The sequence below is a fragment of the Cyrtonyx montezumae genome, unplaced genomic scaffold (genome assembly GCF_038088225.1).
Source record: "Cyrtonyx montezumae isolate F1298 unplaced genomic scaffold, pur_monq_1.0 scaffold_4, whole genome shotgun sequence".
Lineage (NCBI taxonomy): Eukaryota > Metazoa > Chordata > Aves > Galliformes > Odontophoridae > Cyrtonyx > Cyrtonyx montezumae.
In genome coordinates this window covers 6385097-6398407 of record NW_027072045.1, presented here as the reverse complement: position 1 = coordinate 6398407, position 13311 = coordinate 6385097, and the positions used below count along the sequence as shown (strand labels likewise).

General features: G+C 41.4%; 1 protein-coding gene across 2 annotated transcripts in view; it reads right to left on the bottom strand.

Annotated features, from left to right (window-relative positions):
- The window catches only part of GFRA1 (GDNF family receptor alpha 1), a 136265-nt gene extending 123218 nt beyond the window's left edge, over positions 1–13047 (bottom strand). The window contains exons 1-3 of one of the 2 annotated variants that reach the window (XM_065746083.1): positions 12893–13047; positions 11556–11858; positions 10249–10332 (exon numbers count right to left, since the gene is read on the bottom strand). In XM_065746083.1, coding sequence (XP_065602155.1) covers positions 10249–10332; positions 11556–11858; positions 12893–12932 — 427 coding nt within the window. In that variant the 5' untranslated portion in view covers positions 12933–13047. The remainder of the gene's footprint in view (positions 1–10248; positions 10333–11555; positions 11859–12892) is intronic. The other variant, XM_065746082.1, reaches the window with a different exon arrangement.
- Positions 13048–13311: the final 264 nt, after the last annotated feature.

Sequence of the window (13311 nt, the reverse complement as noted above, 5' to 3'; positions counted from 1 at the left end):
TCCATCAAGAAGAGACGGCTCTGAGAAGCACAATGGCATCTGTAAATATGATACAGTATTATTCAAACAATTAAATGTGATATACGGGTTCACACAGGACAGCTTTTGGACAGGCCATTCCTTTCTTGTCTAATTTCTGAATCTGAATAAATAATCTTCATGCTACGCAACCTAAATGCATGAATTATTTCCCATTTTAAGAATCCTGAGATCCTCAATTATCCAATACAACTGACATCCATCAACTGCACTTAATTGCCTGTACATTCCAAGTCCGCTGCATGTTTATTTATATCACTTGCACAACACAGTAGGCATTTTATGAGACGAGAATAAGATGAGATATGTCACAGTCTAATGCTTAGCAATATGACAGGGATCACATTTTTTTTTTTAATCCTAGTTTTCCATGGAAATGTAGGTAAATACAGCATTGGTCTCCTCTCTGATCTCCACACTCCTGAAAGCTCTCAGCAAGTTTTTAACCCATAGGCCACATTCAGACAAGACTGAGGAATGAATAGAAAGTTATTAGGAACATCATGACAAACAGCAGACTAGCATGGAGGAGATGGACCGAGCAGATCTGCCTGCTGAAGAGAAGGCGGATGCTTCTCTGGCTCCAAGACAGAGAAGGTGCCAGTACACATACCCATATGCCTAACACCCACTCAGCCATGACATCTGCTGCCCCACAGAGACCAGAGATGTGGGACAGAATTACACACAAGCAAAGTGATGAGTGAATATCTGGGAAGAGGCACAGCACAGAGACAGAAAATAGGAGCTCTGCCTGTGCAAAGAATGGGGCATCCAGGAAAACGACGACACAAATTTGTAGGAAGTCAGTCTTTATTAGCACCATTACTCGGGAACAATTTACTTTATTAGTCTACCTCTTAAAATCCTTATGCAGAGGGTGAGAGAACGGTTTGGAGAAAGCCGGAAAACACAGTTTAAGGGCAGCCTTCAAAGAGAAGGGGTGTCACATCAGCAGAGGCAGGGGAAGATGGGGAGGTATTGGAGCAGAGATGGGGAGAGCAGGAAGGGGGCAGAGGCAGAACACATAGCAAAGTCATCAGGCAGGAGAACACAGAGGAGCTGGTCATAAAAGGAAGGGGGAGAACTGGTTTTGCTGAACCGAGCCTTAATACTGAATTTAGGGCACAGAATTAAAAAGGAAGAGATGGGAAGCTTTTAACACTTCTGAACTTCATTGGCTGCATGACAAAACTTTAATGGGAAGATGTATTTTGTGGACACCAGACAGTGATAAAATCACGTAACCAGTGAATGCAGAAAAGCATCTTTATTTATGGGTTCCTACTCAAATAGTTTGATATCTTCAACTCTCTTTACAACCCATCATTTCTGCAAATTTCTATGCAAGAAGAGCTATCTCTGTGCCATTACACTGTGCCATGCATCTCTCACGCTAAATTTTCGGCTGAGTGAAGATTGCACAGGACAATAGTCTGACATAAAAATTGTCAAAGCATCACAGTAACTAAAGAACTATTCAGAAAATAGCTTAATTGTGTTAATGCCCTAACTGTATTGATAGCACCGTTGCATTAGTCTCATCCAAAGAAAATGCAGTAATGTCAAAATAATACCAAAACACTAATATAAAATAATTACAGAATTAGTTTAGTCAACAGATTCATCACATTTCTAAAATGAAAGCTGTAAACACACTCCTTTCCAAGGTTAAGATAACATAATGCACAGCTCAAAAAAAGAAACGTATGACGCTTATCACAAAAGTTCTGCCTTACAGATGAGAAATTCTTATTTCTTTTCATCACATACACGCATTTTACTCTCAGCGTTTTTAACATACTGTCAACTCCTGACAGATACCACTGGGTTTTCCAACACTGCCAAAGTTATCGTTGAGAATCAAACACAAAGAGAGTTATAAAAATAAAGTTTTAAAATACTTGTAATGTTAAGAGCCAGAGTGCAAATCACTTGCCATAATGTGCACCTTGCTGTGCCATCAGGAGACAGAAGGCTGCAGGATGCTGTTCTTTTTGGCATTGTTCTCTGCATTTCACAGGGGGATGCATCTTATCGACAAGCCTACTGAGGAAGGCTGCCATACAGAGGCTCCTAATCGGCGCTGGCATCTCCTCTGGCCAGGCCTGCCAGCAGATGCACCACTGCAGTGCCACTGACCTGTCAGAGGCTCTCACCATCTCATGCTAATGGGGCTGCTGTGTCCAACCCCTTATCCCTGCAACACAGCAGTTTGTAGACACCTGGCAGAAAATTGAAGCTCTTTGTGAGTTCTGTGTCCCTCTGGCCCCTCTGCAGCCAACAACCCCTCCTGCTCACCAAGTCCTTGATATTGCTGTATCTCTCCCCACAGGTGGCTAGACCCTGCTTCTCTGCTCAGAAGAAAAGCACCCCATATCTCAAAGTAACTCCACCAGTGTCCCTGCAATATCTACAGATACCTGCATGCCTCTGCTTCTGTTTCACAAATAGTGTGGTAGTTAGACAAGCCATAAAGTTGGCTTGTAACGAGAAACAGAAGGCTCTACAATTTGATGCTCAAAAATGCATACGCATTTCATCATTTGATATCTGGTCCACCACACTATAGCTGAAGCTTTTCTGTGAAGATGTAGACAAAAGGGATGGCAATTCTGTCCAAAATGCTATCTGAGACAAAAGACAAAGATGTGCTTCATTGGATGCACTGTACACGATAAGCAGAAAGAATAGTCATGCTTATAAATCAGTCCTAGAACCATAGAATGTTTGGGGTTGGAAGGGATCTTAAAAACCACCTTGTTTCAACCCAACATTAGATCTGACACTAGAACAAATTGTCCAGAGCTGCATCCAACCTGGCCTTGAGCACCTCCAGGGATGGGGCACCCACAGATTCTCTGGGCAGCCTGTGCAAGTAAATAATCACCCCCTGTGGGAAAAATTCCCCCATAACATCTAATGTAAATCCTCCCTCCTTAGTTTAAAGCTGTCTTAGTTCCAGCTGGGATGGAACTGTTTTCTACAGAGTGTCTGGTATGTCATGTTTTGATTTTAGCAGAAAAACAAGGTTGATGACACACCAATGTTTATAGTCGCTAACAAGCAGTGGCACACACAGCCAAGGCCATTGACTTAACTTGACCCAAGGGATATTCCACAGCAATGATATCATGGGGGGGAAGGAGTTTTGAAGGGGATAGAAGTTAAGGTATCTTCTGCTGCTGCTCAGGGGGCTAGATGGGCATCAGTGGGGGGTAGTGAGCAATTGCTTGTGCATCAATTATTATATACTTTATATGTATGTCATAATTACTATCCTTTTCCTTTTCTTTGTCTTAAAATTATTTATTATCTCAATCCACAACTTTTATTTTGTTGATTTTTTTTTATAATTTTCTCTCCCATCTCACAGGGAAGGGGAGGATTAAGCTGTGTGCTGCTTAGCCACCTGTCAGGTTAAACTGCAACAAAAGCCATTCGCCCTTGGCCTGTTGCTATCAGATCATGTAGAAAGTCAGCCTCCCTCCTGATTATCAGCTCCTTTCAAGTACTGAAAGGCCACAAAGAGGTCTTCTAAGATCCTTTTCTTCTCCAGGCTCAACAAGTCCAGCTCCCTCAGCCTGCCTCACAACACTTTTGTTGGCTCCAGGAGAACACTCTCTCCTCTGAGTTTCCTTCAAGACTCCTACATGTTCTCTCTTGCTCCCAGCATTCAAAGAGATGCTGAATATTCATGCAAAAATACTTGTGCTGTATCACCATATGCTTCCTCCTTTCTTGAAATGGTTTTCACCTTGTTTCCGTGTTGACACTGGTTGACAAGCCCTGCCAAGACTAGTGGGACAAGCAACAACTCTACATTTGCTCAAAGACGTGCTGTACAAAAGATCTGAAGAAGACAGAACTTTTACTCCCAATAGATCTTCAAAGATATTAGCGAAAAAATTCCAGTAGCCTCACCAAGGCAATAAATATGGTGCAAGATCTGCTTATACCTACTTGGTGTTTCTGTGCCCATATTCCTCCTGAAGTTAAAGTGCATACACGCTGCCTTTATAAGCCAATCAGTTACTTCAGCAAGGTACTTAATTCCCTTCTCAAAATCAGATCAAGCTTCAAGAAACGTAGAAAACAGGAAATTCAAAGAGCTCCTGCAAGCCAACAGTCACCAAAGCAATTTTTTTGTGTGCATGAAGTCCAATCTGATTATGAAAATGGCAGAAGTGGAAATCAGTAACTAGTATCTATGCAGCCTTGATAACTTGTTATCTGACTGGAAGCCAGCCTGGTTGACTCTCCAAAGAAAATCTGCACACAGAAATGTCAAAGAACATAAACATCGTACATGGTCATATTAGATTTATCTTTGTCAAACTATTTTAATTCTGTTACATGCAGCTAAAATAGATGCCTGCATTTGGTTTGTTTTTTTTCTTGCAACAGACAAAGGGTCACTAATTCTCACTGGAGACTTACACTAGATTTACAACTGTAGCAACAGTATTAAATATTGGTTCCAAAATATATTATTCTCATTAACACAGATTATCTTACAAAGGAAAATATATCTGTGCATCTGACACATTTTCACTCTTCTGATTCAAAAGGCTAAACTGCACATCAGAAAACCAGAACTAAGCCAAAAAATTACAACAGGAAACAGAATACTTCGTAATCAAATAAAAAGATCTTGATGTGTTATGCTTATTTCAGTGGGAACAGAATCAGATTGCAAGACTCCTATTAACTTAATAGGATCTGGTTTATTGTTTATGAAATTGGGTGAATGTGCAAGGTAAGTAACGAGAAATATCTCATTTTTGTAAATAAAAAAATGCAACAATATAAAAGGCAAGAGCTAATAAGAGAATTGTAAACAGTCATGAGAAATTGAGATATTTAGTACCTTGTAAATTAAATTGCCTTTGTAGAAAGGTGGCACTGCAAATATTCTTATAGAAATGACTGAAGAAAAATATACTGTTAAATTACAAAAATATGTAGCATTTGAAATACACACATTTTGGAATAGGATTAGAGGCCTCAGGCTTCAGGAATTGGGGATGTCATACAGTATTTATTCACTGCATAAGCCACTAATTCACACACTGCAAACTCCAAAAAGAAAAGGCGGTGATTCTGTCAGCAAGGACAAAGACTCTGACTTGTATTTTTTTTGTAATTTTTGTAAAATCTAAGGAAAAAAAAGATTAAGAAAACAGCACAGAACAAAACAATTTTTGTGGATTCCATGAAAGAGAAGTTATTTAGCACATAGGGAAAAAAAAAGAACTACACGAGAGTTGGAGGTTCAGAGACCTGCTACCTGGAACACAGCTCTTACATTTGTACAAGAATTGTGAAAGTGTATGGGGAAACACAATCAATTATTGATTAAAATAATTTCAGAGCTACTAAAGTTTAGGCATACTACTAATACTCAGTGACATGGAGTTTGCTCATTGTGAACCCCATGTTAGAGAAGTAGAAAAAAGAGAAGGGATGAGAGAAAGGAAAACTATGAGTCTTAAGCAGAAGGACTAGGAAGACATTTTGAAAAACTCCAGCCTTTCTCCATCCTGATGTTCATACTGTAGTCCCTCCATACTGAGGTTCATTCTTTCCCAGTCCTACACACTGCTCTGTGAACTCTAATGATACAAGACACCTGCAAGATTTCCAATAGCTCAGAAGAATGTCAAGACTACTAACCCACTCCTTCCTTCTGAACCATGCAGAGATCCTTGAAGGAAACCCAAACCCATTTCTACAAAATCCTTAAGTATCCTACAGAATGTACATGAACCGACAAATTTAAACACCACCAGCATCACACCCTTCTGAGAATTCCAGCACTGCCAATTGTTTCAACTTCCAAAATACTACAACCAACTTGCTGATCATTATTGCTTGCATCTGTACTTACAGCTTATCAGTGCACCACCTGAACCTGTTAACTTCAGCTGCTCTGCTACTCACATTGTTCCAACCCAGCAAGAAACCCTGTGTGCTGTGGTATCTACTGAACTCTCCTTTTTAATTAAGAAATTTACAATAATAAAGTGTACACTGGATTGGGCTCCCCTTGGTCATGACACCAAGCCTGCCAGAGCCCAAGAACATTTGGACAACACTCAGACATGGTTTGCTTTTGGGTCCTGTGTGGAGCTAGAACTTGGACTTGATGATCAGTGTGGGTCCCTGACAACTCAGGATATTCTCTGATGCCCCTTTCTAAATGTAAGCTCCCACATACTGTTTGGAATAGCAGATTTACAGTGTTTTTGAAGGGTAAACAGCCTCTTATGAGACACTCAGAATCAGGAAACTCCTTTTTGAGGTACAAACATGCAAGCCAGTCTCTCTCTCATTTGTTAGTCATGCAACACACATTGCAAAAATAAAAAACAACAGTTTAAAAAACGTTAAAAAGATGTATTGAAAAAAAAATTGTTAATTTCTAGTTGTCTTGCACTTTAACAACTAGAAACAACAGGTGCAGCTGCACGTGAACAGCCACTTCTCCACAGATTACTAGCAAAGCTTCAATTTCTTTTTAAGAAATAATCTTAAATAACATGCAACAAAAATTAGAGTATTTTTAACACTGCAGATGTAAAATAAAGATAGACAAGACTGAACAATGGATAATTAAGCCTATAATTAAGTAGGTAACATCAAAATGAATCCACAGGCAGACAACACTATGCCATCCCAATTATGTTTATCTAAATATTCAAGTCTATTTAACATTAAGTATTCTGTCCACACCAATTCACAGCCATGGCTTAAGGCTTTTTGTTTGGCTTTAGTGGCTCTCAATCTTGCATTGAAATTAATGAGATATTTCAGAAAATTTTATTCTGTTAGTATTTCCACAGATACACAAAGCCACTGAGATGACAACTACATTGTATCAGCTGATATCAAAATAGTAAGATATCTTCCAGTTATTAGGGTCAATGTCAAATAAAATATAAATTCAAGAACCAAGCTGTTCCCCAGGTAGTGCAAAGCTGTAGATAGCTTTGAAAGTGACAAACCAACTCAAGCATGTACTGTTAATTTGGTGTGAAACTCAACTCTAAAATCCAATCAACAGATTTTTCCTTTACTATAGTTGTGATAGAAGTCAAGGGCCTTAAAATGTTTTCACCTCTCAGAAGCTGTTAAGATTTAAGCAAAAATGGCTGTTTTAGCAAAAAGCTTATACATCACAATAAGTAACCCAAATCTGTTACTCTGAAACACACACAGAGGTCTTCAGTAATTTCAAGAGCTGCCTACTAGAATAATTCACAACCTTGAGACAGAAGTGCTGCATCAGACACAGTATTTCTAAAGAAAAATCAGACACACTGGAATCAGAAGAATAAGACAGCCCTACCCTTCAACAGGGAAGGCTCTCAGTCCTGGATTTGGCAATGTGAGGTATCAGAGGACTAGCTTCATAGAAAGAGCTGAACCCTGGTCTAAGATGGAAAGGAAGGAAGTTCAGGGACCATTCTGAATACACAGGATACATTTTCACAAGTAAATCAAACACTGAGCTCACACTTGTTTTAGCCCTCTTTCTATTTTCTTCTGTATGTTACAGTTTGTTGAACATTTAAAACAGTGTTGTTGAACATTGCTCTGTAGTTTATAGAGAACACTTTGCCTTTATAATTCCAGAGTAATTAAACCCCTAGTCCCAGTACAACACAAGCTACTTAGAAGCATAAAATAAAGCTTCATTTTAATAGCGTGACCACATCATTCATTCCTGTTAGGTTAATGGGAACTTGAGAGAAGCTACAAACGTAGTAACAGGTTGAGCAATACATTCCTGCGTTGTGTTTTAAGTGAACATATCGATGCTTCAACAACTAATGAGAAAACAGTGTTCCATTTAAGTAAAGGAAACAAAATTGAACTTCTTTCAGAGCAAAATCACACCAAATTTAACTGCTTTTAAAAACTGTCCTCCGTTCCTTTGACTTGCGTATGCTTCAAAAGACTTATGTAACAGACAAAGCAGTCATCTTAGGCAAATGTTTCCTTCCCACCCTACAAACCATAGAAGACAACTATTGTGATTTGCTATACTGTCTCAAAAAAAAGTAAAAAAATAAACAAAAGCGCAGCTGAAGCTCTGATACATACCAAGTCATACAGTACCACAGAGCAACCTATCTGAGATATAAGGGTTAAACTCTGCTTTTAATTACAGTCAAGTAACCTTAATGAGAAGGAACACAGCAGCAACATCTATAAGCACAAATGACTGTATTAGCAGTTGGGAAATGCCTGCCAACATTGCTTGCACAGGGTTTTGTTTGTTTGTTTAAATGAAGATATAAAAAAAAAATCTTACAGTGTTCTGGTGTTTGGGTATGTTGCAGAGCCCTACAAAACTCTAAGCCCAGGCAGCTTTAAAGAACATTACATGCAGCAGTAACCATGACTATAAGAAAAATGCTTTTGCTAATCTTTTTCCTTAAAATGACAACGTTTCCGAACAGTGGTGTTTTTTCTCTGTATGACACCTTCCCTTTGCTCCCTGCTAATCTTGGCCTCCAAGCCTTGTTAGACTGAAACTCCCAGCAAAGTGAACTGGAACTTGTGGTGCACCAGTAACACTGAGTCCTCACCAGTCCACCAACATCCCAAGTGGCCATGGTAGGAAAGACGTCACCTGTCCTGCTTTACAACAAGTAGAGAAACTTACCGCATTCCTAAGAAAATTAATTACTTTGTAAGTAAGTGGCCAATCTAATAAGTAACAGAAAGCCAGAGGGTATTTCAATAGCCATCATAACACTGCAAAGGCAGGTTAGAATTTGCCCCTTTCATTTAAGAAATCAGCTGAGAACACCTGCATTGTTTTTGTCCTGCTTTTGTAATACATTGAGTTGTTTTTTTTAATACATTTAATACATTGTCTTTTTGTAATACATTTCTTGTTTGTTTTGTTGTTGTTGTTGTTGTTATCGTTGCTTTTTAAATGATAAATAAATTAATTAACTTTCTTCAGAAATTATTTTTCTCCCTATTCCTGCAATAGACTTATCACCAAACTAAGGTAATGCTCTCAAAAGACGCATGCAATTTGGATCTGAAGTTACATTTTGAAAAGTGACTAGAGGGCTGATTTTCAAAGGCATTAAGATACCTAAAGATGCATTAAGCACTTAGAATTTTTTTTAAATGCCTGGGCATCTAGCACCTATTTAAATCACTTAGCCCTTTCTGAAAATCCCAATGGGCAGTTATCTACATTTTATGCATCTATAGGCCTTTGAAAATCTGTACCATTAAATACTTAACAACCTACATCCCCCAGCTTTTAATGAGACTTAAGGTCCTAACAAGTGCAAGTAATGCTGAAAATTGGTCAAGCCATTCTCTCTGTTCTTTTCTTTTGAAGAGCAATCTACTAATGCTTATCTGTGGGATGTCAGTTAACAACAGTTTAACATCATCGTGTTACATTGTGCACATGTGTGGAACATGCATAATCCATTGTGCACATTCCATTTCCTTACTAAACCAAAGTCCTGAGTACAGACCACACCCTTATAAGACACTCTGAAACTGTGAAAAAAGAATATCAATTCCAACCTCCAACGACTGTGAATGCTCCAAATTCATTGTTTCAATAAACATCATCCAAAACGAGTGTAACTTAGTCTGATACAAACAAACAGCATAATTCAATTAATGAATAACATATTCTAATCACTACAAGCAAGTTCTGAAAGGCACAAAACAACAAAAAATTAAGAGGAATAAATGGAAGAAGTGGTAAATTGGCTCATAAAACAGCCAGCAGTTCCAGAAAACATGACAAGCCTAATTTTTGATTTTTTTAAACAAAAATGTATGAAACCATAAAGCATTCCCTAAAGAAAACATTTGAAAGATTATCTTCTGATGTTCATGAATGTCAACAGGAGGTAATTTGCACTGACCACATTCCCAAAAAGGAACTGATTTGTAAATCAGGAACACGGGGAATCAGATTGCCACCTACAGGAACATTTAGCATTTATTGTCAAGAATGACTCAAGAAGAATGCAAACTGCAGTCCTGCCAAGAACTCTTTCAGCTGTAATTATTACCACAAAACCAACTATATTATGAACTTCTTAAATCCAGAAAGTCACCAACACTTATCTTTACTTCAGAGAGTTCTGTTCCATGAGTTATGGAAGTTCCATAACTCAACTCATGTTTCAGTTGAAGAATTTTAAGTCTGCTTACCTGATACAATCGGTGCTAGCCTGAATATGTCTGATAGCCTGCTGTTAACTGGTTCATAGGGGGAATCCTCAAGCAAGTCATTTCCTAAAGACAAAAAATAAGTTCAGGGTTTTTTTTTTAATACAACAAATCCAGCTAAGATTCTGTTGATGACTACCAAATGAAGTTACTCTGTAATAGCAATAGGTAACCTCCTGTTAATTTATTTGCATGGCTACTTCTCTATACAAACACCTGAAAGAAGCAAGTTGTTTATCCCCATCACAAGCTCTTTTCTCTCCTTCCTGCATGGATGAGGTCATGATTTGTTTTGCAGGGACAGTATGATATCAGCCTGACATCATCTGTCCCATCTCAATTTACCTGAAGGAGAGAAGCTGTAGCAGGGAAGTTCTTCTTTACTACACTAACAGAGGAGCAGCTACTCTAATAGAGGAGCAGCCCAGGTAACAGACAAAAAATGAGCATCTTTGAAACAAAACATTCTTAACAAGATACTGTTGGAAGAGAAATTTATTTATGATGCAGAAAATGCCCAAGAGTAGTGCAATTTATTATAAAAGCTAGAACATATATTGACTCATGACAATCTTCCCACTGGATAAATGAACAGAAAGGGATGACTTCTGCAGTACACAAAAAATAGTTAAGTGGGGACCATGTGGAAATGCAGGACAGCATCTTCAACTCCTGAGCCAGAGCAAAACTGGGATAAAAAAATGATACATCTCGCATAAGGACTTGACTGTTCTCAGCAGGCTATGGGAAGCTTGCCAGTGACATCAATGTCACAAAACAGAAGTCACAAGTCACTCACTGTCACTCCTAACTGGCACTTCTACCTGCTCTAGGAAGCGCAAACTTCTCTTTTCTGCTAGCAAACACCAGAAACAATAAACTTTTTTTAAAACAATGTTCCTCCTCGTCTTAGATTTAACAGTTTCAGTGTCCTGTGATCTTGTTAGGTGAGTCCTAATTAAGGAGCTGAAATACTGGGAAACGTCTCCCAACGACTGTTTTTATAGCTTTTGCACTTGCTAATGCCCTGGTTTGACTCTGGTTCAGAAAGGTCAGCTGGGTCCCCTGGAGGAAAGCCTCATTGTGGATTTCCCAACAACAGGAGATGGAGCAGCAGCTGTTCTCGAGCCGGATGAAAGGTCCTCAGTTTGCAGCTGAAGTGCACAATGTGAATGACGAGGTCAGACCCTCGGCTTAGCCTCAGTGGCAACAGCTAGCTGCAGATGCGAGGGGCTGGGAAGCCACCCTGCATTAGGGGGAATGAAATGTTTCTGTGTTTTGCAACGTACCCTGTAAGCTCTGGTACATGCTCCAGTAAATGCGCAGGCAGTTTTTCTCCTTCTTCATGCCCCTCTTGCAGCGGCAGTTGTACAGAGATTTCTGCTTGAGAGCCTCCATGGCGCTTTTGCATTCATCCTTCGCCTCCAGGCCCGTCGCCCGGCTGAAGTTGCTCTCTTTGCCGGCAACACACTGCCTCAGTGTCCTGTATTTAGTACTACAGCTCTGCTCCTTGAGACACTGATCGCTGGCTTTCACACAGTCGAGGCGGTCCCCTCCGGGCAGCCCGCTCACTTCTGCCGACAGAAGTACGTCTGGAAAGAGGAGACACAAACCAACACACACACTTTTTGAGGGATGGGGCTGCTAGAAGCGGGGCCCCGGGGCAGGTGCCCGGGAAGCACGAGGCGTTTCCCTGCGTGAAACCCACGGACATCACCTGGTGAAGCTCGGGGCACGGCCCCGGCCTAAAGCACGTGGGCTTCTCACCGTGAGATCCGCTTTAGTGGGAGCGCGAGGGAAGAAGGGCACGCGTTAACCCTGCTGGTCGATTTATGAGGAAACCCAAAAGGAACGAAAACCCACAGGGGTAACGTGCCTGACAGAACGAGCCTTCATCACTGCCCGGATCCGCTTTGCTGAAACAAATACCCTTCCCTCTCCCGCGTTCAACTGCGGGGTTAAGCACTCAGCTCGACTTTCCGCGACGGAAATCACTTCGTGCAGTGATTTCCATCCCAGCCACCAACAACAGCACAGCCGCTCAGCGAGAGACGCGTCCGCTCTGATTGATCTCAGCCTCCTTTCTGCGTCAGTCACTTTCCAAAGGCTCTACACCTTTTTCCTTACTACACGTATCCTAAAAGGGGAATTGACGGTCTCCCCCCTCCCCATACACACACGCTCCTCCATTCCTCCCCATCCCGATGCTTTTGCATGAGAACAAAGCAAATTACATTAACTCTTTCCGCACCGCCGTGCCCCCGCCGCGCTCCCCAAGAGATGCGGGCGTTGAGGCAGGCAGGCTGCCAGGCTGGGGGGGTGGGGGCGAGCCCCCACCGGCTGCTGCCACCTTCCTCGTCCCCTCAGCAGCCTTCTTTCATTAAGAACGAAAAGTTTACCTGCGACTTGCGAGAGCCCAGCGCAGCAAGGCAAAGTAGCTCAGCCCGTCATCTCGCAAAGCTCGCAGAGCGCGGCGGCCGAGCGATGAGAGGCAGAGCCGTGCAAACTAGTGGAAACTTCACTCCTCTGCCCGAACGGAGGGGCTGACAGCCACCGGGCTCCCGATCCCGCAAACCTCCCCTCCCCTGCCCTGCTCCATGGGGCTCAGAGCACCCGCACAACTTACCGGCTAAGGGCAGAGCCAAGTACACGAGCGCGAGTAACATCGTGCCGTCTCCGGATGGTTCCCCCGAACGAGCCGATGTGCCGCAACAAAGAGGCTCAGCATGTAGATATTCCAAAACCGCCGAGGTGCAAAGACTCCAAGTTCCGATCCATTGAATATAAAAGGCGTGTGGGGGGGGAAATAAATAAATAATGTATTAAAAAAAAAAAAAAAAATCACTCCTCTTCACCCCTTCCACCAGCAGGAGCGGCGATCAGAACGCTGAGATTCCCCGTAGATTTCAGGTCTGAGCAACCTGAGCGCGGAGGCGCTGACTCCCGGAGGCGCACGCACCGTATGCGCGTGTGTGTGTGTGTGTATGTGTGTGTGTGTGTGTGTGTGTGTGTGCGCGTGCGGAGCGGCGGCAGCGGGGCAGCAGC